Genomic DNA, 26,115 nt, shown 5'->3' with positions numbered 1-26,115 from the left:
TCATATGTGTCTGTTTTGTTTTAGCCTGGTGTATTTATTAAGAGTGAATTCTGTGTGCTTTTGCAGTTCGTCGATGTGTGTGTTGAGAAGTCTCTCCAGTTCTCTCGCTCTCCTCTCTTCCTCCTGAAGGAATTGCTGTGCCGCCAGAGATGCCGGGTAGGAGATGTCGGAAGGAGACTAGAAGAGAAAGAAAGAAATCAGGTGGGGGCACAGCTCTTCAGGCTCCTGCCCCTCACTGCCAAACCTGCAGCTCTCACAGGAGGGTCTGAGTCCGGAGCCCGGTCACTGCTCATGAAAATAAATGGTACAAAAAAACGGGACTAGCTGCTATGCAGGGGCTGGGATTCCTGACCCCAAGACCTAAGACATGCTCCGTTTATTGGGAAAGCAATAATTGGATTTGATTTGGAAATGGGAACTCCAAAAAGGGCTTGAAGTGGGGCCAGGGATATGGGAAGGCTCTTGTGTTACATGCAGCCTACTCTGGTTCTCTCCCTGGCATCATATTTGGTCCCTGACCAAGCCCTAAATATTCCTGGTGTGCCCCAAAAGTGAAGGAAGGATGGGAGGGAGGGAGGAAGAAATAGAGGGAGAGAGAGAGAGATTGAATTCCTGCTTGGCCTTTTTTTTTTTGGGGGGGGGGTCACACTTGGCAGCGCTCAGTGTTTACTCCTGGCTCTACGCTCAGAAATTGCTCCTGGCAGGCTCAGGGGACCATATGGGATGTCGGGATTGGAACCACCGTCCTTCTGCATGCAAGGCAAATGCCCTACCTCTATGCTATCTCTCCAGCCCCCTGCTTGACCCTTTGTGAATTATCTCACACTGCTCAATGCTGATGGACATATGCCACTCGTGTGTGTGTGTGTGTGTGTGTGTGTGTGTGTGTGTGTGTGTGTGTGTGTGTCTGGATCTGCACATGTGCCTGTTCTAACAGGCGCAGTGAGTGTCACTGATGGTGGAGGGCCCGACAGAAGACAGCACCTCTCCCAGTCTGCAGAACCTGCCTGCACTCCAGAGTCAAAGGGGCTGAAGGCTTCCACTGAGACATCAGACCTATCTTGGACTTAGTTCGGGAGCTGCACTCTGCCTTACTCTGTGACTGTTGGTCCCTCTGTCAACGCCTTCTGTCTCGAGGCAAAGCACCCCTCCACTTACCAAGGAGAAGACGGCTTCTTCCCTGGTCATTTCTTTTAACGGGAAGAGCAGGGGGGACAGGCAAGGTGTGACACTTCTGTCTGGCTCCTGGTCCTGGCTGAGCCTACAAGGGAAGAGACGGTCACCGTGGCCCAATTCCTGAAGCCACGGGCTAGCTGGGGAAACGATAGGCCAGTTATCAATAATGAGTTATCAGTTTCCTGATGGATCGCTGCAGTCTGTTTGAAGATGCTACGACATGTGCCCGATGCCTGCACCACCCCCAGAACCACAGCTTCCCCAGACCCCCAGGACATAGTTGTACAGATGTTCAGCTGCCTGAGTTAATATTGCCGTGTCCTTCCTGAACTTTCCCTTTGTCCCTCTGCAGCTTAAAGAAACCACATAAGACCAGATTGTGAAAAATATCACAAGCAGTGAAGAGCCGGAGTCTCTGGACGCCCAGCCCCTTGCACAGTTCTCATCTCACTCGCTTTCCTTAGAGAATCACTTGGTTTTGCTTTGTTTCTGGGCCGCCCTCAGCAACGTTCAGGGGTTACTCCTGGCGGTGCTCGGGATACCCTAGGGGGTGGACCATATGGCTTGCTAGAAATTGAAACTGGCTCCCCCATATTTCTCAGAGAAACCTGATGACGATCCTCATCTGTCAGGAGAAACTGAGGGAACCGTGTGGTTCCATTTCCCAAATTAGCAAATGTGTGTGACAGTCGCTGGAGATGGTAACTGCTCTTTCTCTTAGTGCTCCTGGCTTCAGAGCAGGGTCACTGCGATGGTTTAGGCTTTTACTCAAGCCCATAGCTACTGGTCAGCAGACCTGGCCTGGGGAGTTGATGCAGTGATCACCTGTGCTGGGTGTTCATAAGCACACAAGAACACTGTTTGCACAGCAGCTCCCAAGTCTGGAAAAATAATTTTGACTCCATAAATATTTTTATTGTACTCTAAAAATTTCATCTACTCTATGGCTGAAATACTGACTTAGCTTGGAACTGAGGCTCTTAAGAGCACGTGAAGCTCCACTCAAAAAAAGCTCTTGTATGCAGATGGGCCTCCCCATCGCTCCAAGGAGCCTGGACAAGGTGGACACGAGACGTCCCTGTGCACTTGTTCTGCTCCCCTGGTCAAGTCTGTGGCAGGCCAGATGCTGAGAGTGTGAGTGCAAAGGCCTCCAGATTGAAGTGGTACCCGGTGCTCCCTCCTCAGCATAGGTTTCTGTGTGTGGCTAATTACAACAATTCCTTACAATTGGGATTCTTCTGGTAACAGTTTGCACAGAACAGAAAACAAGAGGGGGGGATGAAATTGAAAGGAACAAAATGGGCGTTTCTGCTTTGTACTTAGAAAGTCTGTGTGATGTGGCAGGCATCACCCCCTCGTGAGATGAATGCAACTCCAACTTTATGGTGGTTCTCTGCCCATTCACTTTTTTTTTTAATATTTTGGTTTGGGGGCCACATCTAATAGTGCCCAGAAAATGCCTATCTGAGACCCTATGGGGTGTGACCTCACTTTATATTTTAAAAGCATCTACAACTTTCACATCAAACAATGCACCTAGATAGACCAGGCCAACCCCAAACACTTCACTGCTGAAAGGCTTAAAGTCGGCTCTGTGCTCAGAAATTACTCCTGGCAGGCTCAGGGGACCATATGGGATGCAGTGGATCGAATCTGGGATAGCTACTTGCAAAACAAAGACTCCCTCTGTGATGCTATCGCTCCAGCCTCTACCTGCTCTCATTCTTGTCCCTTGCGTGGCCGTGGCCGGAGAAGCCACCGAGTCCTGCTCCCTCGAAGGCGCTCTGGTAAGCCCAGGTCGGGTTCACGGAGGCCCGAAGCTTTAGGAGGTCGTGCCGCAGCTGTTCGTTTTCACTTTCCAGCTTGTTAATGGATGTGTGCCGCAAATGATTGTTGTTGGAAAAGTCGACATTCTAGGGGATGAAATGAAGCCTCGGTGAGAAGATGGTTCTGAGGGACAGAATGAGGGTGTTGTGTTTGGACAAAAAGTGGAGATGCCCTGGGGTTAGTGACATGCCTCCTGGTCTGCCCTGCCCACCCTCACCCCTCACTAGCAGAGTGTGCCTGGGACCATTGTCCCAGAACCTGACCTACTTCCAGACTAGATGGGAAAATATGGGTTTTGTATTTTATCCCCAGTCTGCTTCTTATTCTTGTTTGTTTGATTTTTGGACCATGCTGAGCAGCGCTTAGAGGTTACTTACTCCTGGCTTTGTGCTCAGAAATCATCTCCTGGCAGGATCGGGGTTTGACCATGTGGGATGTCGGTCGGGGATCCAACCTGGTTGGCTTTAGCCAAGGCAAATGCCCTCCCCGCTGTGCTATTGCTCCTGCCCCAAAACCACCGTTTTTCAGTGATGTCATGATTTTGTTTCTTTTTTTTTTTTTTTTTTTTTTTTTTTTTTGGTTTTTGGGCCACACCCAGTGATGCTCAGGGGTTACTCCTGGCTATGCGCTCAGAAGTCGCTCCTGGCTTGGGGGACCATATGGGACGCCGGGGGATCGAACCGCGGTCCGTCCTAGGCTAGCGCAGGCAAGGCAGGCACCTTACCTCCAGCGCCACCGCCCGGCCCCATGATTTTGTTTCTTATCTACATCAAATGTTCAGCACTAACGACGTGTGCTTTTCCATTCTAATTATTTCAGAATGGATCCACTATTGCACTCTGGGATTCTGCCACATAACAAATCTAAGTTTTCTTTCTGAAGCCTTAGTGAGTGCCCAGGGAGAGATTGCAGCTTATTACCATGAGCCGCCCTGGATCCAAGTCACCCATCATTCCTTTCAGGTGCGAGTTCTCCGTCCTGACAGCTTTGTAGCGCATATCGGAGACCTGGAAGGGGATTTACAGGTGAGACATGCAGAGACTCAGACTAAAACCTCGAAGCTTTTCTCATCGTTTTGTTAAAACACAGACTTTCTAAGTACAAAGCAGAAACGCTTCTTTGTCGCCATCAGCACAGACCAGGTCCCCTTGGTCTCTTACTGAAAGTCATCGTAGTTGGCAACCTTAATGCAAGGTTCATGTTCTATTTTTGCAGGGGTGTTGCTGGGGGTGGGTAGGTGGACTATTGAAAACGATACTCACATTAATAGCCCATTTTGTTCCTTTCAATTTCATCCCCCCATCTTGTTTTCTTTTCTTTTCTTTTCTTTTTTTTTTTTTTTGGTTTTTGGGCCACACCCAGCAGTGCTCAGGGGTTCCTCCTGGCTGTCTGCTCAGAAATAGCTCCTGGCAGGCACGGGGGACCATATGGGACACCGGGATTCGAACCAACCACCTTTGGTCCTGGATCGGCTGCTTGGAAGGCAAACACCACTGTACTATCTCTCCAGGCCCTTGTTTTCTATTCTGTGCAAACTGTTACCAGAAGAATCACAATTGTAAGGAAATGCTTGAAACTTTGTCGTTCGTTTAATTACTTCTTCACAAACTGATTTTACAATATGTAAAATATTACTCTCATGTCTGATGTAGTTTGGTCTACTATTTTGGAGAAATTCCTTTCCTGTGTGATTTGAATTTGTCTTGCTTACTTCATAAAAAGTAAGAGGGGGCAGATCTCTCGTCCCTGAAGCTGGAATAAGTTTCAGCATGCCATATACCGGCATATAAAACGACTCCCGATTTTTAGGAAGTTTTTCATGAGTTGAAGGGTCGTCTTATAAGCCGGAAAATACAGCAACTCTTTTCTGATTCCTTCTACTTGAGGGACCCATTGTTTCTGCCCTTTTAAAAGATCTCAGGAGCATTTAATCATGAAACTCTCCTTAAAGATAGCACAACAAGTACGCTGCTTGCCTTGCATGTGGCTGACTAATTTCAACCCCTGGCACCTGTAAGTTGTTCCCTTGACCTCTGCCAGGGTGATCCCAGAGTGCAGAACCAGGAGAAAGCCCTGAGCACTGCTGGGGGTGACTCCCAAAGGAAAGACAAAACAAAGGGTCAGTCTGATGTGCGATCCCAGCCTGCACTGTGACTCTGTGTGTGTGTGTGTGTGTGTGTGTGTGAGAGAGAGAGAGAGAGAGAGAGAGAGAGAGAGAGACAGACAGACAGACAGACAGACAGACAGACAGACAGAGACAGAGAGAGACAGAGACAGACAGACAGAGACAGACAGAGACAGAGAGAGACAGACAGAGACAGAGACAGACAGAGACAGAGACCTTGGTCTCCACCACATCACAGCAAATGCAAATGAGAACTTACAGCATAGTAAGTTCCACACGTATTTCCTGCATTTCCAGAGGAAGGAGTGAAGACACGGACCCAGGGGGCAGGGGCAGTGCTGGGCACTGGGCCCACAGGGAGGGAGGGTGGGAGGGTTGGGTCCGAGCTCGCAGGGCCTGCACACCTGCTGCTTGGCTAGCATCTTCTCCTTGATCTCAAGCTCAGCCTTGAGCTGCCGCTCCAGCAGGGCAGCCTTCTTCATGACGGCCGCGATGGTTTGCTCCTTATGCTGCAGTTCCTCAGTGAGTGCGGAGATCTCTGAGCGCATCTGCTCCTGCTCCACCTCCGGGTACAGTGGGCCTCTGGGCTGCAACACAGGGGCAGCTGCAGGGGTGGGCACTCAAGACTCTGCCTTTCCCACCCCCAAACCGGCAGCTTCATCTGACATCTGTTTCTACAGACTCACTGCTCCTTCTCCTTCCAGTCTCTGTCCTCTCTGTCTCATCTCACGTGCTTCCTCACCTACTGCTCCCATGGCAGAAGTGGGGGGAAGCGGCAGCCAGCCCGGTGCCCAGTTCAGACTCAGACAGAAGCCGCACATCATGTAGACGCAACAGCTGGCCAAAGCCGAGAGGCCCTTGTTTGAGTCTAAGATTTAGAATTAACTGTAACCTACATGTTGAGGTTAGAATATGGGTGCCTTTGCTTAGAGATAACATTGCTTTGGCTTCTGTACTCTGCTTGCTTAAGGAAGCTAATTGCTGTAAACCTGGCTTTGGGCTTTGCTGTGAGCCTAAGTGCAGCCATGACAGGCTGCAGTTTTAAGGTAGAAACACTAGGCCGAGAAGAACAGCCAGTTCCTGGAACCAGACCCTAGGGATAAATGCCAGGAACTGCATCCATATAAGCCTTATAATAATTATAACTCAATTTACCTGGGGGCCGCAGGAGGCAAAGTCGGGGTGATCCTTGAGTGCAAAGTCAGTAGTAAGCCTTGAACATTGGGGGGTGTGACCCAAACAACTAAAACAAAACAAAACAAAAAAGATTCCTCTAGGGCAGGGCCACAAAATGTTGTACGGAGGGCCTTTTGCGGCCTGCGGGCCTTGAGTTTGAGACCCCTGAAAGGCTAAACAGCAGCTGACTGATGGTCAAATGACGATAGCTTCCTTGGTCTGTAGCAATAGACACAGATAGCCAGATGACACTGCACCCTAGATCTGGCCTGGATCTGGTATCCCTTTAAATTTGACATATGAGCCATTCTTGGGGTCTTCATTTCTTAGGAGTTGTTGGACCCCAGCATGTTAGAATAAACTCTCTTGCATTTACATTACTGCCTGTCTCCCTGGTGGTCTTTTGGGTGGCAGATCCTGAGTTCTAGACTTTAACATCCTCAAGGCTCCAGCTCTGAAAGCTAGGCAGAAATGGCTTATGCTCCTTTAAGAACTTGTTTTTTTTTTTTTGGGGGGGGGGGCCAGAGCAGTGGCACAATTGGTAGGGCATTTGCCTTGTATGTGCTAACCTAGGATGGACCACAGTTTGGTCCCCCCGTGACAAATATGGTCCCTAAGCCAGGAGCCATTTCTGAGGGCATACCAAGAAGTAACCCAAGCGTTACCGGCTGTGGCCCAAAAATCAAAAAAAAAAAGTTGTTTTTTGATTGCACGGCAAGTAGGGCCTTTGCCTTACAAGCAAACTGGTTCCTTTTTTTTTTTTTTGGTTTTTGGGTCACACCCGGCAGCACTCAGGGGCCACTCCTGGCTCCACGCTCAGAAATTGCTCCTGGCAGGCTCGGGGGACCATATGGGATGCCTGGATTCGAACCATCATCCTTCTGCGTCTAAAGCAAATGCCTTACCGCTGTGCTATCTGGCCTGCAATCAAACTAGTTCTATCCCTGGCATCCCACATGGTCCCTCGAGACTGCCAGGAGTAATTTCTGAGCACAGAGCCAGAGGTAACCCTTGAACGCCACCTGGTATGGTCCCAAACCCTAAAACAAAACAAAACAAAAACTTGTTTTCCTTAATAGCTTGAGAGAGGCCCCAGGGCTGCCTGGGGCTATGCTGCAGAGCCCGAGGTCTGACCCCCACTGAAAATCAAGCTTAGAGCCTGGAGTAGTCTCCAGGCTCTGCTGGGTATGGCTAAAACCAAAAGAAAAAAATAATCTTGGGGTTCTTTATTTTTATGTGTGTGGTTAGAACATTTAATGAGCACTTAAAAGCACTTCTTTGAGCAATTTTCAAATGTTGGGTGAAATGCTGAAGAGAAAAAGGTATTGGAAGACAGTTTTCCTATCCCTTCGATCTGTAAAAACCCGAAGAAAACAGCCCATTATTTTCCATACCGTGTTCATTTCTTTCTCATGACTTTGTTGATCTGAGATCACTGAAAGCAGCTCTTTCCTTTTATTTTCTGGATCTTTAATAGAAGGGGAATAAGATGATTCAAATCTACAAATTAAAATGAGTAAAAATTATATTCGGCTGGATGCATTATGATTGCTAATTCAGACCACTCTCTGTGGCAGAAATAGGTCATTACCTTGTTGGAAAGGATTAAAGAACTGAGAGAGATTTCCCCCCTAGGGAGAAGGAGGATAGCAATTAATGAGCAATTTCAATTCTACATTTAAAATTGGTAGAATACTGAGTTTGCGAGCAGAAAAGGTGGCATCCCCTAATAAAAGATCTGGGAATCTGTTTAAAAAGGGAAATTCAGCTGGTTTGCTCCGTTTTTTGAAAGGGGCATTTTTAGAAGTCTGAGGGGACCATCTACTGCTGATCCAAAATGATGGACTTCTTAATTATAGAAAACAGTATATATCAAAGTATATGTGACTGCAAAATTGCCCCTCGGAATAATCCTTCATCAGTTTTGGCAGTCACTTGTTTTTGGTGGATGCCAATCTTTGTAAATTCAAGCATGTTTCTTATTAAATAGATGTGCCATGAACATTATTTTTTCCATTTTCCTTTTATTTACATCTCAGTAAAATAGTGTGAGAATTTTAATAGTATTCTAAACATGATTTCAGGATCAGTCTTCAGTTTTTCCTACTTTTTTTTGAGGGGGTGGGGTCACACCCAGCAGTACTCAGGGATTACTCCTGACTCTTTGTACAGAAGTCGCTCCTGGCAGGCTCGGGGATCATATGGGATTCTGGGACTCAAACAGGGTTCATCTTGTGTTGGATGTGTGCAAGGCCAACACCCTACTGTTATGCTATCACTCAGCCCCCAGTTTTTCTTACTGTCTATGATTTGGAAGAGAATAATAAAAATACCTACCTTGTTTTTGTTTTGTTTTTGGTGAGGGGCATACCTATTTGTGCTCAGGACTCACTCCTGGCTCTGTGCTAAGGGCTCACTCCTGATAGGGCTTGAGGGACCATATGAGGTGCTGGGGACCAAACCTGAGTTGACTGTATGCGAGGCTAGTACCTTACCTGCTATACTCTCTCTTTAGCCCAACTTCCTAGCATTCACTTCTTCCTAAGCAATTTTAGGCAGTGAAATGCTCAACTGACTGGCAAAAAAACTCAAGAAATCTGGTAAATTTTAGCAAGTAAAAGACATGAAAGTGGAATAGGGCATGCAAACAAAGCAAAACATAATCTTGCTAGGATAAAGTCCTACTGTTATGATCTCGAGAAACTATAATTCGTCACATGGGAAAGAGATGTTGAAATCTCTATTAATAACCTTCTGGACATACCAGCCTAAGGAGCTTCTATGAAGAAAAAAGAGTAAGAACTAAATAAACCTTAACATTACTGGAAGGTTCTGAGAATAGGATGAATGCTGCAGTGTGACTTCTAGAAAACAACCGTGGGGGCCGGAGAGATAGCACAGCAGTAGGGCATTTGCCTTGCACACAGCCGATCTAGGATGGACTGTAGTTCGAATCCTGGCATCCCATATGGTCCCCTGTGCCTGCCAGGAGTGATTTCTGAGCGCAGAGCCAGGAGTAACCCCTGAGCGCTGCGGGGTGTGGCCCCAAAACCAAAATAAATGTTTTTAAAAAGGGGGCCGGAGAGATAGCACAGCAGTAGGACGTTTGCCTTAGACGCAGAAGGACGGTGGTTCAAATTCTGGCATTTCATATGGTTCCCCAAGCATGCCGGGAGCGATTTCTGAGCGTGGAGCCAGGAGTAACTCCTGAGCGCTGCCGGGTGCGAACCCCCCAAAAAATAAAAAAATAAAACAACAACAACAAAAAATAAGACTAAGGACCTCATACTCCAGGTTGTTTCCTGGAGATATTTCTCTAAAGTGTCTCTGCCAGACCTCATGCCCCATGCACAGTTTTCTCTGGCGCCTTGCAAAGGACACATACCTACTGGAGCTAGAGTCACTGCGGGGATACTTCTTTCCATGGAGCCAGCCTGGTAGGTTGGCTGACAAGAGCCTCCTGACCCGGGGGAGTTGGGGCAGGTTCCCTCCCAGAAATCTGCATTTCTCATCTGAGGCAAAAAGCAGAGCGGCAAGAGATGCTAGCCAGGCCCCCAAAGTCCACGAGTGCTGGAGACAGATAAATGAGACAAGATCAGGTTTTGGATCTTGGAGGCCAAGTTTGATCCCTGGTTTCATACGGTCTCCCCAAGCACAACCAGGAGTGACCCCAAGCTCTGAGCCTGAAGTAGCCTCTTCTAAGCACTGATGTGTGCGGTACTGAAACTGAAAAACAAAAACTGAAACCTATACAATCATTTTCAATAAAATATTCACCACCACTTGTTTATTCAATTGTTAAAATGCTGTTAGTTGAAGGAGGAGGAGGAGGAGTTTATTTCTGAACGGAGAATGTCTCAGCAGTGACATTTTAGTGGTCAGAGCATATAACATCTAAATATTTTGAAGAAGAGAAAAGGCTGGAGCCGGGCCCGGAGAGATAGCACAGCGGCGTTTGCCTTGCAAGCAGCCGATCCAGGACCAAAGGTGGTTGGTTCGAATCCTGGTGTCCCATATGGTCCCCTGTGCCTGCCAGGAGCTATTTCTGAGCAGACAGCTAGGAGTGAACCCCTGAGCACCGCCGGGTGTGGCCCAAAAACCAATAAATAAATAAATAAATAAATAAATAAATAAATAAATAAATAAATAAATAAATAAATAAAAGAAAAAGAAAAGGCTGGAGCCGTAACACAGTGAGTAGGGTATTTTCCTTGCACAAAGCCGACCTGGGTTTGATCCCCAGCATCCCAAATGGTCCCCCAGCCTGCCAGGAGCGATTTCTGAGGGCAGAGCCAGGAGTAATCCCTGAGCACCCCTGAATGTGACCCAAAACACCCCCAAAATAACTAAATATAAATAAAAGAAGAGAAAGAGATTGTCTGAACAATAATTCTTCCTAATGATGTGAGGAGTTTTCATTTTCAACATTTTCAACAATAAAAGTTAACAGCTGGTTTACAGGCAATCAAAAAGAGGATAAATCTGATCAACATATCTAAGTATCAGCTCTGAGCTATCATTTTTTACAAAACCTTGAAGCATAAAAGCATCCATAAGCAAATATATTCATTTTGAAGATAAGATATTCATTATCATCAACCATTGGTATCTGACACTAATAATTAGCAGCATGTTAACACAGACTTTTTTTTGTTTTGTTTGCTTTTGTTTTTGGGTCACACCCGGTGGTGCTTAGGGGATACTTCTGGTTTTGCACTCAGAAATCACTCCCAGAAGGCTTTGGGGACCAGATGGGATGCCAGGGATCGAAACCCGGGTCCCTCGTGGGTCGGCCACATGCACGGCAAATGCCCTACTGCATATCTGCAATTATCTGCATATATGCAATACTGCATAATCTGCAATCTCTCTGGCCCCAACACAAACTTTTCTTTTTTTTTGGGGGGGGGGAGTCACACCTGGTAGTGCTCAGGAATTACTCCTGGCTCTATGCTCAGGAATCACTCCTAGCAGGCTCAGGGGACCATATGGGGTGCCGGGATTTTCAAACCACAGACCGTATGCATGCAAGGCAAACGCCTTACCTCCATGCTATCTCTCTGGCCCCAACACAGACTTTTAATTCTAATTTCAGACCTAAAACTCTTCTCTTTTCTGGCACCAGGGAGTGAGCCAGGGTCTCAGATGGGCAAATGTCCTAGCAGAGCTCTGCCACAGATCCTCAGGTATAAAACTCTAAACCTGGGGGCCGGAGAGATAGCACAGCGGTAGGGCATTTGACTTGCATGCCGAGGCCCCGGGAGGGCCTTGGATCAATTCCAGGCATCCTGTATGGTCCCCCCAGCCTGCCAGGGGGCGATTTCTGAGTACAGAAACCAGGAGTGATCCCTGAGCGCTGTTGGGTGTGACTCAAAAAACCAATAAATCAATGTTTTTTTTAAATAAATTTTTTAAAGTAATCCTTTTACTGAAATATCTTGCTTTGCAGTTTCAGGTGCTGGAATGAGGAACATGGAGTTACCTTCGTTTAGTTTCCTGCACAGTCTGACTCTCGCCCAGTTTTAATAATTCTCTGTGCAGCTGCACTCGTTCCATTTCTATGATCCTCAAGAGATCATCGCGTGACTGCAACTCGCTTTTGACCTCTGAGAGTCCTGCTTCCATGGCCTGCACGAAGACACAAGTCACTTCAGTGTTCATATTTCGGTATCATGACATAAAATGCACTGACACATATCTAACTTTGACTTAAACTAGTATTGAACTGTGAGATTATCCCTTCTCTAGCTCATCTTACAGACTTTATTTTTTAAAACTTTATTGATTGATTGGTTTTTGGGTCACACCGGGCAGTGCTCAGGGATTACTCCTGGCTCTGCACTCTGAAATAACTCCTGGGGGCCAGAGCAGTGGCTCAGAGTGGTAAGGCATTTATCTGCCTTGCCAGCGCTAGCCTAGAACGGACCATGGTTTGATCCCCCAGTGTCCCATATAGTCCCCCAAGCCCTCTCCCAATAAAAAGAAGTCAATCCTGGCAGGCTCGGGGACCATATGGGATGCTGGCCACGAACCCAGATCTGTCTTGGGTCAGCTGTTTGCAAGGTAAACGCCCTGCCACTGGCTATCGCTCCGACCCCGTCTTATAGAATTTTATTCCTTCACTTATTTCCTCAGCAGAAGTTTACTGAGCTCTTGTCATGTCCCCAGCATTAAAGATTCAGACATAGGATCTGTCCTCAGTGGCAAAGACAAAGAAAGATCAAATCATTGGGCCCAGAACGATAGTACAGTGAGTACTATCATTTTTTGTTTTGTTTTGTTTTGTTTTGTTTGCCTTGCACATGGCTGACCTGGGTTTCATGCCCAGCATCCCATATGGTTCCTTGAGCACCACCAGAAGTGATTCCTCAGAGCAGAGCCAGGAGCAACCCCTGAGTGTCAGAGGATAAGGGCCCCCAAACAAAAGCAAAAACAGACCAAGTTATTGACTGTATACGGTCATGTCCTGGGTTCACACACACTGTATGTAAGGAAACTGTCAATTTGAAAGAGAATGTAAACGCACAAATGTGTGTTCATGAAAACTTCCCTAATTTAAGTGACAGCTGAGTGCTGCACCCTTGGTGACCTCCCACCCCATAGGCACCTCCAAGGAGGCTCCTCCAAGCCCCCCCTAAAAAGAGAATCACCCTCACCTGGCACTGCCTCTGGCACATTCTCAGCTCCTGCAAGAGCCTTTGATTCTCATCCTGCAGTTTACTCCTGCTCAGCGCGATTTCACTCACGGCCGACTTGAGCTTCTCTATAATGAACTCATCTCTCTCACAGGCCTCCACGCCGGGCTCTGGAGCACAGATGAGAGGAGGGATTTCAGCGCTGCCGTCCTCGGGGCACTGTTTCTTACTGTTCACCTGAGTCTGGAAACTTTGGGCCTGTTTCTGAGAAAGGCGAAAATTGCAGATTAAATGAAAAAGATCACATTTATGCTCACACACAGTTAAGGGTAGATAGAAAAGAATGACGAATGAAAACCATCTTTAACTACATGGATAAGGAAATTTCATCCTATGCATATATTCTGAAACCTCAATTTCCAATGGCACGAAGGGAAAACATGTTGTATGACCCCAGGACAGAGGCGTAGAGTGAGAACATTTTATTGGGCAAGAATGAAATGTAGAAGCTGTATCAAGCGGAAAATTATGGAGTTAATTCACAGCACGTAGTTGGAAATGTCTGTTATGACTAAAAAAAAAAATAAAAGTAAAGATAAGCCAAAAAATAGTTCAAAAATTTTGTCCAAAATTTGCTAACATATGTAACAAGGAAAAAAATTGTTAATGAGTTTTGTAAGACATCAGTAAGGACAAAAGAGCAAACACAAAGAAAAGGGAGTGAAGTTTATGAGCAGACACTTTATAGAAGAAGAAACTAAAAGACTAAGTGTCACCGAAGAGCCATCAAAGAATGTTAAAGGCGGTGACACTGAAAACAAGTTCTGTTTCTGGCCTGGGACAGTCGAGGCAGGTTGACCCCTGCTAGCCAGAGTCACAATCAGTCATGGGAAGTGACTCCCTCTGACCCGGAAGTGTGAAGATCTGAAGGGACCTTCGTTTGGCTCAACAATCCTACCCAGGCTTTATTTGGGGGGTGCCACACCCAGCAGTGCTTAGGGGTTACTCCTGACTCTGTGATCAGAAATCACTCCTGGAAGGCTCAGGGACCATATGGGACCATATGGGATAAACTTGGGTGGACTTAGGGCCGGAGAGATAGCATGGAGGTAAGGCATTTGCCTTTCATGCAGAAGGTCATCGGTTCGAATCCCGGCATCCCATATGATCCGCTGTGCCTGCCAGGGGCGATTTCTAAGCATAGAGCCAGGAGTCACCCCTGAGCGCTGCCAGGTGTGACCCAAAACCCAAAATAAATAAATAAATAAATAAATAAATAAATAAATAAATAAATAAATAAATAAAACCTGGGTCGACTGTGTGCAAGGCAAATGCCCTACCCACTGTCCCATCACTCCGACTCTATTTAGGCTTTTTGAAATACTAAGTTTTAAGGATTATTATAAAGGGGTGTTCATTATATGTAAATAGCAAAGATCTAGAAATAAAATCTTCATTGATGAATGATTTAAGGATTCTGCCATATGTATCTCCTAGATACTAGACTCTAGTATCTAGTATAAAGTATAAAAAAATTCTTTAGGGGCCGGGCGGTGGCGCTAAAGGTAAGGTGCCTGCCTTGCCTGCGCTAACCTTGGACGGACCGCGGTTCGATCCCCCGGTGTCCCATATGGTCCCCCAAGCCAGGAGCAACTTCTGAGCACATAGCCAGGAGTAACCCCTGAGCGTTACTGGGTGTGGCCCAAAAACCAAAAAAAAAAAAAAATTCTTTGAAGAATTAAAACTTTACAATGATTTGAAAGATTTTTGATGACTTAAGTTTAAAAAAATACATTTATAAGAAAGAAAGTTTGGAGCCATAGTGATAGCACGAGGTAGGGTGTTTGCCTTGCATGCTGTCTATTGGGATAGACCCGGGTTCAATCCCCAGCATCCCAGATGGTCCCGTGAGCCCCCCACAGGAGCTGTTTGAGCACAGAATCAGGAGTAACCCATGAGTACTGCTGGGTGTGACCCAAAAACAGAAAAATAAAAAAAAGGAAGAAAAGGGAAAGTTACAACTTTTACACGAACACATAGTTTATATGTTTTTGCAAACAAAAGAAAAAGTACAGAAGGGCAAACACCTAACTGTTAACAATGCTCAAATAAAATAGCTAAAAGAGCGTGATTGGAGCCAGACTATTAATTTTACTTTCAGTGCTTAGTTCAGCAAACATGCATAACATAACTCAAGTAAACAATAAAAGGAAGACGGAAACCATAAAAGTATATCTCACAGAACTGCAATTTCTTCCTGGTTTTAGTAAAATTTACAGTTCCGAGACTTTTCATTCTCTACTGCAGACTGGTGGTAGGTGATTCACAATGTGGCTTTGTCTTCCAGGTAGGCTCCTGACTGTCACTCCCTTCAACCCCCTGACTTCACGCACTGACTCCCAATGCCCCTCTCTCATGGTCTGAGCCTCTCGCTCTCTTCTCACCCCACCTCCCAGCAGACCCAGAACTGGCTAGCCTGGCCACTGTGCAATCTGCCTGCACTTCATAGAAATGAGATGATCCAGTGTCAGTCCTCCTTTCTCTGTCCCACTATCCCAGCCTGAGGCCTTCTGGTATCACCAGCATTGAAGCCAAATGCAGGCTTTGATTAATGGTGCATATCCTACTCCTCTGCCACAGCACCCAGAGCCTTCCATCTCTGCCTAGCCATGCCTTGAAAGCTCGTGACAGATTTGGGTCTACTTCACTAGGCCTATCACAGAATGATTCAGACAACTGCCCTGGTCCTCCCAAGTCTCTGACAGAGCCCCTTGCTCACATCTGTTACCACTTACATGGGGCCAGCTCCAGCTCTTCACTACAGGGACCTGGCCCTGCCCTGCGTGAGGATAGTTCCGACCTAACCCAACAGAAGAGTTCCCTGGTGCTGGAGCAGTGGCACAAGCAGTAGGGCATCTGCTTTGTATGTGCTAACCTAGGACAGATCGTAGTTCGATTCCCCCAGCGTCCCATACAGTCCCCCCAAGCCAGGAGTGATTTCTGAGCTCATAGCCAGGAGTAACCCCTGAGTGTCACCAGATATGCCCCCTCCATCCAAAAAAAGAAGAGTTTCCTTTACTCTTCTGAGTTCTAGAAGGATTTGGGGCCAGAGCCATAGCATAGCGGGTAGAGCACTTGGCTTGCACACAGCCGACCCAGGTTCAATCTCTGGCATCCCATATGGTCCACCTAGTCTGCCAGAAGTGATTTCTGAGTGCAGAGCCAGAGTAACCCCTGAATGCTACTGGATGAGCCACCCCCCCCAAAAAAAATGAAGAAAAGAATTTGGGATCCTTTCATTTGTTCTTATCTCTACATACTCAGATGCATCATTTCTGTGTCTAGGCTGTGGGGCACAGAAGTCTTAGACTGAGTGACTGGCACAGAGACATGCACAACCCATTATTTTATTTTATTTTTGTTTTGTTTTTTTGGGGGGGCCACACTCAGTGGAGCTCAGGGGTCACTCCTGACTCTGCTCTCAGAAATTGCTCCAGGCAGGCTTGGGGGACCATATGGAATGCCAGGAATCGAACCTGGGTCCATCCAGGGTCAGCCATGTGCAAGGCAAATGCCTTACTGCTGTGCTATCTCTCCGGCCCTCAAAACCCATATTGAAAGTTTTTATGGTAACGGGCATTTGGAGACAACTCTGCTCTCTTGGTTGCCTTGTGCAAGACCTGCAGAGTCACTCCCTGAACTGGCACCTGTGTCCCCTGTGCTAAAGGACTCCTTAACTCAAACATTCATGCAGAGACGAGCTTAGCTAAAGTACCTGGAATTGATCACACTTCTCAGATAATAATTTTTGCTGTGCATCTACAGAAACTAGATGAGACTGGTAGAGTATCTCTTGCTTATCCCATTCTCTTGACTTTGCTCTAAATTCCTTGAAAAGAAATTAGAGGGACAAACATGAGGAAATTCAATTCAAGATCTCTCTTTTTTTGGTTTGGTTTTTGGGTCACACCTGGCAGGTGCTCAGGGGTTACTCCTGGTTCTCTGCTCAGAAATCGCTCCTGGCAGGCTTGCCGGGGGTGGGGTGGGGAGGAGGCATATGGGGTGACAGAATTCGAACCACCATCAGTCCTGGGTTGGCTGTGTGCAAGGCAAATGCCCTACCGCTGTGCTATCTCTCCGGCCCCAATTCAAGATCTATTTTAAAGGAAATATTAAGAAGGACTGTTTAGGGCCTGGAGAGATAGCACAGCGGTGTTTGCCTTGCAAGCAGCCTATCCAGGACCTAAGGTGGTTGGTTCGAATCCTGGTGTCCCATATGGTCCCCCGTGCCTGCCAGGAGCTATTTCTGAGCAGATAGCCAGGAGTAACTCCTGAGCACTGCTGGGTGTGGCCCCCCCCCAAAAAAAGGACTATTTACTTTTTGGTTTTGTTTGTTTGTTTGTTTGTTTTTGGACCACACCCAGCGGTGCTCAGGAGTTACTCCTGGCTATCTGCTCAGAAATAGCTCCTGGCAGGCACGGGGGACCATATGGGACACCAGGATTCGAACCAACCACCTTAGGTCCTGAATCAGCTGCTTGCAAGGCAAACGCCGCTGTGCTATCTCTCCGGGCCCAGGACTATTTACTTAAAAGCAAGATAATACAGAGTAAAGGTCCGAGATGAAAGCCCCAGAGATGAGGGGTGGGCGGCCCTCCTCTTGCTGCCAGGAGAAGAAAAGAATCCAGAATCCTCAGGACCCAGGAAGAATGCAGACGGAAGGGACATCTTGGGCTGGGGAGGAGAAGCTTGAGGACCAGGCAAGCACTGGAGATGGGGGAACCCCTGAGACAGCTTGGAGTCAACTGAGCAGTGAGGGGTCCTCGGCTCAGGTTAGAGCACAGACAGGGTTGTATCACCCCACCCTAGGTTAATGTTGATATCACCTGGAGAGGCAGACCAGCCCATTTCTGGGAGGGGTCTATGGAAGGTTACAAAAGGGTTGCCTCAAGGGTGTGAGGGGGTCAGACAGATTAAGGAAGAAGCAGCTGGAGGAGCTGGCAGCATGGAGAGTTATCAGGGACAGGTTTAGGTGCAGGGCTGCTTATGGAGCCTGCTTAAAAGGTTAGCTAGAAGCCACACATGTTGACTAAGGCCTTATTAGTAATAAAGCTTCATGTCTCCTGAAATCTGACTGCTGTGGATCATTTCCTCACTGCTACCCTGAACCCACAGACCTGCCGGCAGGTAGGGGCTGCAGGCGCGTGGCCCAGGCAGGCAGAGAAAGGCCTCACCATCCATCCATCACCATCCAGGACTCTATAATTAATATGTAATTCTACAGGGTTGATTTGCCTTGAGTCTGCCCCAGGGATGGGACACAGGGTGGGCCAGCGGCTCAGAGAAGAGGTAGCTAGGACGCGAGACACTAAAATGAATGCATTTGCCACACAGGAAGCTTTTTGGATCTTGTTCATACTGGAGACAGGGAGGTTCTGAGAGCCAGAGGACAGCAAAGAAAAGCCCAAACTTCAAGCCCTGTTGTCAAGATGACCATAGAACTTTGTGTGTGTGTGTGTGTGTGTGTGTGTGTGTGTGTGTGTGTGTGTGTTAATAAAAAGTCATTAACCGATTTATTAGAAGTTTCAGTAACTGATCCCAGAGATGTCGGCTGAGATTTTTTTTTTTTTTTTTTTTTTGCCCTCAAAAAACTGACAATACCTGGGGCCGAAGTGATAGCACAGCACTAGGGAGTTTACCTTGCATGCAGCCGACCCAGGCCAGGCCAGGGTTCAATCCCTGCCAGGAGTGATTTCTGAGTGCAGAGCCAAGAGTAACCCCTGAGCGCCACTGGGTATGATCACAAGGCAAAATAAATTTAAAAAATTGCTGATATATGGACTGGAGAGATAGCATAAGGCGTTTGCCTTTCATGCAGAAGGACGATGGTTCGAATTCCGACATCTCATATGGTCCCCTGTGCCTGCCAGGGTCGATTTCTGAGCATAGAGTCAGGAGGAATCCCTGAGCACTGCTGGGTATGACCCAAAAACAAACAAAAAAATTGCTGATATACACAAAAGATGTGTAAATCAAAGCGAATGCTTGATTCACTCCTGGCCCACAGGAATATGGGCTGAGAAGGCTGGTGAGAGAGGGTTTGACGGTGGCTGCTGAGAGGCAGGGAACAAAGCTCACCTCCAACTTCTGGTTGAAGTTGCTGAGTTCCAAGGGCATGTTTTCTGCGGGGTGCAGGGTCTCTCTTCTCCGAAACCTTCCTTGTCTCACCTGGTGTAGCCTCAGCTTTTCAAAGCTACTAGTTAGCATGGAAAACTGTCAATAATAAAAAAAGGCAATCGATTTTCAGTAACTGGTCATTTCTAACTCAAAGTTACTACAGTTTATCTCTGTGTATCCCTGTGATTAGCAAAAGAAGCAAAACTAAGTATTCTAACTAGGGAGGCTAGAACTAGTTATTAAGTGAAATTCATGAATTTTCACACCACTTGGCTTTCAAGTGAACTTGGGACATCATTAACAACATAGTAGAATAATCATTCACATATGTGAAACTTTGTTCAGTTTTGTTTTAACCATTAGAGAGCAAAGTAAACAATTTTGTTTTAAAAATCAAGTCTGGGGGCCGGGCGGTGGCGCTCGAGGTAAGGTGCCTGCCTTACCTGCGCTAGCCTAGGAGACGGACCGCGGTTCGATCCCCCGGCGTCCCATATGGTCCCCCAAGCCAGGAGCGACTTCTGAGTGCATAGCCAGGAGTAACCCCTGAGCGTCACCGGGTGTGGCCCAAAAACCAAAAAAAAAAAAAAAAAAACCAAAAAAAAAAAAAATCAAGTCTGGGTCCAGAGAGATAGCACAGCGGCGTTTGCCTTGCAAGCAGCCAATCCAGGACCAAAGGTGCTTGGTTTGAATCTCAGCATCCCATATGGTCCCCCGTGCCTGCCAGGAGCTATTTCTGAGCAGACAGCCAGGAGTAACCCCTGAGCACCACCAGGTGTGACCCAAAAACCAAAAAAAAAAAAAAAAAAAAATTCAAGTCTGTTTTTTCTATTTAGTATCTTTTTGTGTTGTTTTTGTTTTTGTTTGTTTACTTGTTTTTAGGCCACACCTGGCAGTGCTCAGGGATTATTTCTGGCTCCGTGCTCAGGAATTGTTCCTGGCAAGAGGGCTCAGGTGACCATAAGGGGTGCCAGGGACATACAGGTCGGCTGTACACAAGGCAAGTTTTAACCCACTATACTATCACTCTGGCCCCCAAATTACATTTTAAAATCGGCCTTTTCAGCATAAATCTCCTGAACTCACGCACATAACAATAGCTAATTCCTTGCTATCCGTCCACTTCTATCTCCCCATGGGCTAGCATACTGTCATTTCTTTAACCACTCACATGTTCAAGCATTTTGGAGTTCCCAGTTTCTGGCTACTATAAAATGATGAACAGTTGTGTTTATTTTATCTGCTAGAAATCTGGCACTCTGCTCTCTCTCTATATTTATCCTTGTAGAATTTTTTGACTGAGACAGAATTCAACTGCCCTTGAAATGTATTGAATTTTTGTTTTGTTTTTGTTTTTGGGTCACACCCAGCAGCACTCAGGGGTGAATCCTGGCTCTATGCTCAGAAATCGATCCTGGCAGGCTCAGGGGACCATATGGGATGCCCGGATTCGAACCACTGTCCTTCTGCATGCAAGGCAAACGCCCTGCTTCCATGCTATCTCTCCTGCCCCAAAAGTATTGATTTTATAAATTTGTTACCAAGTTGTCATGACTCTGTAATCCAAGTTCATCGTCTCCTGAAGAAGGCCATTCCCTGGCCCTCAGAGCCCCACCCAACTCACTACTCTGTAGATCCACTTATTCAATGGTGTCACAGCACAGGATTAAACAAGGCCTGGCTGCCCTTCACTTCCGGTCATTCATGCTGGAGCGTACTTTGCTCCCCTCAGGAGCACTTCGTGGTATAGAAGTGTCATGCTCCGTTTCTCCAGTCACCACAGATGGAAACCGAGATAGGTTCCCTTTGGAGATGTGATGGTTTCAGATCAGGACGGTGACCTGGAGAGTGTGTGCAGGAGATTTTGCTGTTTGAGTCAACATGTTGGTTCCCGGAGCTACTGGCTTCACACATCAGTGGAGCAGGAGCATGTCCTCCTGCTGATCGTCTTGTTCACTGACTCCTTTCTCCTCACACCTTGCCCCTGGTGTGCTGGTGACCTCTAGTTTTCACAGAATCTAGGAGCTTGTTAATGTGTTTTGCTCAATTGCTTGTGTGATTTAAGTCCCACAGGAGTTAAAGTATCTGCTTATTGTCTTTTCCTTCCTGAATAACTTTGCTGAGCAGAACCACCGTAAGTTCCAACTGTTTTGTCCTACGAGGCAAGATCTCATGTTTTTTAAGGGCAGAGGGCATCGTAGGGTATAAAGAACTCAGCTTTTCTAGGTCATATCATCAGTCCCTGTGGGCTTAGGCTGATTCTGAATTTTGGCTACTGTGAGCCTAGGGGTACCGATACCCTTTTGAACTAGTTTTCTCACGGGATGTACCTTATTCATTTTGCTTGATTACAGGGGAGTGTGGAAATACTAGGTCATGCAGAATCTGCAAATTTAACTTTCTGAAATTGCCAGATTGTTTTCTGAAGTGGCTATGCCATTTCCGGTCTCACTGGCAAGATACCAGGTTCCAATTTCTCCGTGTTCTCACACACACTTTTGACCCACACTGCTGTCATCCACACTACCTTTCTAAGCAGTTATCCTAGCGGGTGGGAAGGGGAATGTCATTATGCTTTGGTTGAAATTCCCTAATGATGGGAATGCTTTTCTATGCTTCAATTGATCATTTGTATTTACTACTGGAAAAATGTTCTTTTTCTATCTTAAAATCTGGTCATTTGTCTTTGAATTAGAAAAAATTATGTCTATTTGTGAATACATTCTTTGAGTTTTTGGTTTGCATGTTTTGGGCCACTCCGGGAAGTACTCAGGGTTTACTCCTGGCTGTGCTATCACTTTGGCCCCTGGATGTAGAAATCTAATTCTTTTTATGGTGTTTACTTGGCCCTGTTTACAACATCCTTGTCTTAAATATCCTCAAAAGATACAGAATCACAGCAGATTATGTTATAACGAGGTTCATTTGCTACTTCATTTGAAAACTCAAGAGAAGTGATTTCCTCATATGTCATTTTCTCATCTTCTAAGAGAACTTCCTTCAACTTTATTTTGGGCAGGGAAGTAGGTCTGCTAGTAGGAGAATGCCTCTATTTCCCCTTTGTTCCTGAAGGCCTTTCACTGGGCAGAGATTCTTCATAGCCATTTGCCATTTACTTTTCAGAGCTTGGATTATGACTTTAGTTTAGCATTTTCTCATTTTTTGGAGCGGGGAGGGAGCTATTTCTGGGTAAGCCCTGGTGGCTGCAGAGCCTTGCAGTGTCCAGAAACCAGGTAGGCAAGGGAAGCCCTAACTTACCTTCTATCCTCTATGGCCCCACCAGAATTTTATTCCGAGGGTTTAATCATCTTTTAGTTCAGTAAGCTTTTTTTTTTTTTAAGCAGTCTATTGATTGATTGATTGGTTTTTGAACCACAACCGGCGATTCTCAGGGGATACTTCTAGCTCTGTGCTCAGAATTTGCTCCTGGCAAGCTCAGGGACACCGTATGGGATGCCAGGAATTGAACTGGGTCCGTCCCATACCTGCCGAATGCAAGGCTGTGCTATCTCTCTGGCCCCTCAGTAAGCTTTTTAGAATTTCTAAGTTTACACCTCGTGTCAAGTTTTGGAAGCTTTTGGCTAATAATTTTTTTGAAATATTTGTGGGTTGTTTTGGGGAGGCCACACCCAGCAGCACTCAAAGGTCACTCCTGGCTCTCCTAGGGAGAACTTTGGCTCTGCCAGCAACAATTTCTAAGTAAAGTTAAGGAAACCTATACACCAGAACCTGGATGCAGATATGTGGCATTAAGTGTGACATCTGTCTCCTTACTTGTGCTTTGAGGCTCTGTAGCTGCCCTTCGTAATTCTGAGTCATTGCTAAGTTGCATTTTTCCAGACTGTCCAGCTTCTGTCTAAGCAATCCCACCTGCAAGAAAAATTTAAAAAAATATATATATATTTTCCAAAACCAGAATTCAAAATCTGGAATTCAAACACAATGGAGGCAGCAAACCTAGAACAAACAGTGCAGCAGGGACAGAGCCATCAAGAATTCAGTTACATATATGTATATGTGTATATATATACATATATATAAATTCTACATCAGTGCAACTTCCCATGACCAATATCCCAAGTGTCCTTTCCCCACCCCACACCGTCCTGTACTCTAGACAGGCTTCCTACTTCCCTCATTCAGTCACATTTTGTTATGATAGTTCTCAGTGTGATTATTTCTGTGACTGCACTAAACGATCCCTGTGGTGAGCTTCATGTCGAGAGTTAGACCCTCCAGTCCTCCTCTATTTTGTCTCTGAGAACCATTACACAAATGTTTTCCATTTTTCTCAAAAATCCATTTAAAAATCAAAACAAAAAAAAAAAAGAAAAGATAAGGCCTCCCAATTCTTACCACAGGCTGTTTTCTTTACACTGACTGTAGAGAAAGAAGAGGTACAGTAAATGCACCCCATATACACCTCAACACAGGCCCTTTGCCTGGTCTGTATTGTGAATTGGGGGACAAAAAAATAAAAGAATTCAGTTACAGGGGCTAGAGCAGGAACACAATGGGAAGGACACTTGCCTTGTACAAGGCCGACCCAGGTTCGATCCCTGGCATTCCATATGGTCAGTTCCCCAAGCATCACCAGGACGGATGACTGAGTGCAGAGCCAGGAGTCAGCCCTTCGCATCACTTGGTGTGACCCCCAACAAACTAATAAACAGAGAACTCATTACAGATATCAGCACTATGACTATGTCCAGGGAAGCACCACCAGTGAGGAGAGCCTCCTACCCTCACTGGGGAAGGGACTCCAGCAGTGCCCACAGGCCACCCACACATCAGCCCAGCCCTGTGACCCCAAATTCAAAAGTTCACTGCTGGGGCTCAGTGGTGATAGAGGACCCAGGGCCACACTCAGCAGTGTTCAGCAGCCATGCAGCACCGAGCACTGAACCTGGGGAACTCGCCCTGCAAGGCATCTACTCTAATCCTTTGGGCTTGCTCCTAGCCTCGCCGTGTTTAATGATGGTTGCGGATTTATTTTGCACCCTTGTTCTGGGCACTCCTAGTGCCATGACTGGGCATAACTTTGTGCTGATGGTTCTTTTTCACTCTTTGGTGCCCCAATTACTATGAGATTAATGTGTCATCTTCACATTGGCTGGGCAGTCCCTGTGGCTCTGGCTCACACAGTTACTCAGACACTATCTGAGTGGCTCCTTCTTGGGGACTGAGCTTCACTAAGAAGTGAAGTAAGTAAACTAAGTGGGCTGTGGACCTGACTGGAGCAGTTTGGAGAAGGGCCAGTGTTCCCCTCCTCGCTCAGCCTGGAGGAACAACTAAGACATGAGAAAAAGCACTGGGTGGCCACACCTTCCCCCAGCACATGGGGCAGCAGCAGTGTGGAGGGTTGGGCCACCCTGTGGTGGGGCAGGTGTGTACCCCTCCCTGTAAGCCTTGAGTCAGACATTTTGCTCCTTTTTCCCTCCAGACTGGAAAGAAGCCAGTGTTGTGGGGTGCCACCCCTTGAAGTCCCTGCGGCAGCACAGACACTGGCTTCTCTGCAGGCAGACGGCAGAACCACTTGTCGCATGGCTCCAGAATGACACCGATGCTCAGGGTTGTCCGTGACAGTGCCTCTGTGTCTATACCCACCTCAGCCCAATTTGCTGTCGCTCAGGGTCCCTGCTGATGCCTGACAGTCCAGTCTCCAGAAAGTAGCCCAGACACGACACATAGTGGTCTTCACAATCACAAAGCATGCCAGGTATTCAGTACCTCTTGCCCTTTCTGATCCAAACAAGTCTGTGCATTGGCCAACTCTTGGTCCCGAAGGTCTAATCGTGTCTCCAGGGCCTTCATCTTCCTTTCCCAGTCCAGCTTTTTGTTGCTCACCATGATGTCGATTTGTTCCATTAACTCCTGAAGCTCGGCCTCACAAGGAGAAGCTCTGGCCATTGGTGAAAAGCACAATCGAGAAAGGAGGATGTGAGAAATCGTTATGTCATTCTATGTAGCAGGATCACTGTTCTCCAAATGACCTCTAGATGCAAGAAGCTGGCAGGCCACAGGTGACTTTCTCAATGGAACTAGAAGGACGCATCTATTTATTTTCTTTTTTTTTTTTTTTTTTTTTTTTTGGTTTTTGGGCCACACCCGTTTGACGCTCAGGGGTTACTCCTGGCTATGTGCTCAGAAATCGCCCCTGGCATGGGGGGACCATATGGGATGCCGGGGGATCGAACCGCGGTCCTTCCTTGGCTAGCGCTTGCAAGGCAGACACCTTACCTCCAGCGCCACCTACCCGGCCCCGCATCTATTTATTTTCTAACAAAACTTTTCATTATTTAGTGTTTTCTGTGGTTTTGTTTTTGTGTGCGATAGCATAGCAGTAGGGCATTTGCCTTGCATGCGGCTGCCCAGGATAGATCTGGGTTTAATCTCTGGCATCCCATGTGGTCTCCTGAGTCAGGAGCAATGTCTGAGCACAGAGCCAGGAGTAACCCCTGAGCCTCAACCGAGTGTGGCCCCCAAACCAAGAATGTAGAAAAACAGATTAATTATTGAGTGCTGAAACTCCACTGGCCGCTCTTAAAGTATCTCAGAGGTGACCAGCCCTGCCTCAGCTGTCCCAGGGGTGCAGGTGTCTCTGCCCTGAGTCTAGTGAGCTCTGGATGGAACACAGGGGGGGGGGGGCTACTCAGCACCTCCTCTGAGAATTGGTGCCCAGAGGCTCGGTTCCATCCGCTGCTCAGTCAGAAATTGCTCGCCACCCCAAAGTTCCAGACAGCAGAGCAGCCATTGGGATGACCCACAGGGAGGGGACTTCAGTCACCCTGAGCCCACACAGCACCCTGGAAGAATCCCTCAAACCAGAGGAGCTTGAGCTGAGCAGAAGAGTCTGAGTGGAAAAGGCCGGGCAATAGTGCCACTGACAGGCCCCCTGGCCAGAAGTGAGATCACATCCCACATCTGTACGCTAACCCCAAAGGTCAAAGGCCAGCGTAGAATAGACACTCACCCCACTGTGGTATTGGCTTGAGTCTCCAT

The 26,115-nt window shown here is 46.9% G+C and overlaps 1 protein-coding gene and 1 non-coding gene across 2 annotated transcripts; one reads left to right on the top strand and one right to left on the bottom strand.

Annotated features, from left to right (window-relative positions):
• Window positions 1–26,115, bottom strand: DEUP1 (deuterosome assembly protein 1). Its single transcript, XM_049778025.1, has 13 exons — window positions 26,087–26,115; window positions 24,844–25,015; window positions 22,888–22,983; window positions 19,078–19,212; window positions 16,715–16,828; window positions 12,961–13,203; window positions 11,787–11,932; window positions 7,699–7,804; window positions 5,533–5,715; window positions 3,924–4,010; window positions 2,890–3,089; window positions 1,159–1,261; window positions 1–177 (listed from the first exon to the last, which is right to left on the bottom strand). The coding sequence occupies exons 1-13, from the start codon at window positions 26,113–26,115 to the stop codon at window positions 1–3; spliced, it is 1,791 nt and encodes a 596-aa protein (XP_049633982.1).
• LOC126016586 (small nucleolar RNA SNORA51) lies at window positions 23,453–23,585 on the top strand. Its single transcript, XR_007498378.1, has one exon. It is a non-coding gene; the product is annotated as a small nucleolar RNA SNORA51 (small nucleolar RNA).

Source organism: Suncus etruscus, chromosome 8 (assembly GCF_024139225.1).
Source record: "Suncus etruscus isolate mSunEtr1 chromosome 8, mSunEtr1.pri.cur, whole genome shotgun sequence".
NCBI classification, from domain to species: domain Eukaryota; kingdom Metazoa; phylum Chordata; class Mammalia; order Eulipotyphla; family Soricidae; genus Suncus; species Suncus etruscus.
Note: the sequence above shows the minus strand (reverse complement) of the source record. Positions and strands in the feature narration are given on the sequence as shown.

Coding starts and splice junctions, on each gene's coding strand:
- DEUP1 (XM_049778025.1), bottom strand. CDS start 26,115: ATGGAGACTCAAGCCAATACCACAGTGGG. Junction 7,805..11,786: donor GTGCAGGAAACTAAACGAAG/GTAACTCCATGT, acceptor TTTAATTTGTAG/ATTTGAATCATCTTATTCCC. Junction 4,011..5,532: donor AGATGCTAGCCAAGCAGCAG/GTGTGCAGGCCC, acceptor ATCCCCTTCCAG/GTCTCCGATATGCGCTACAA.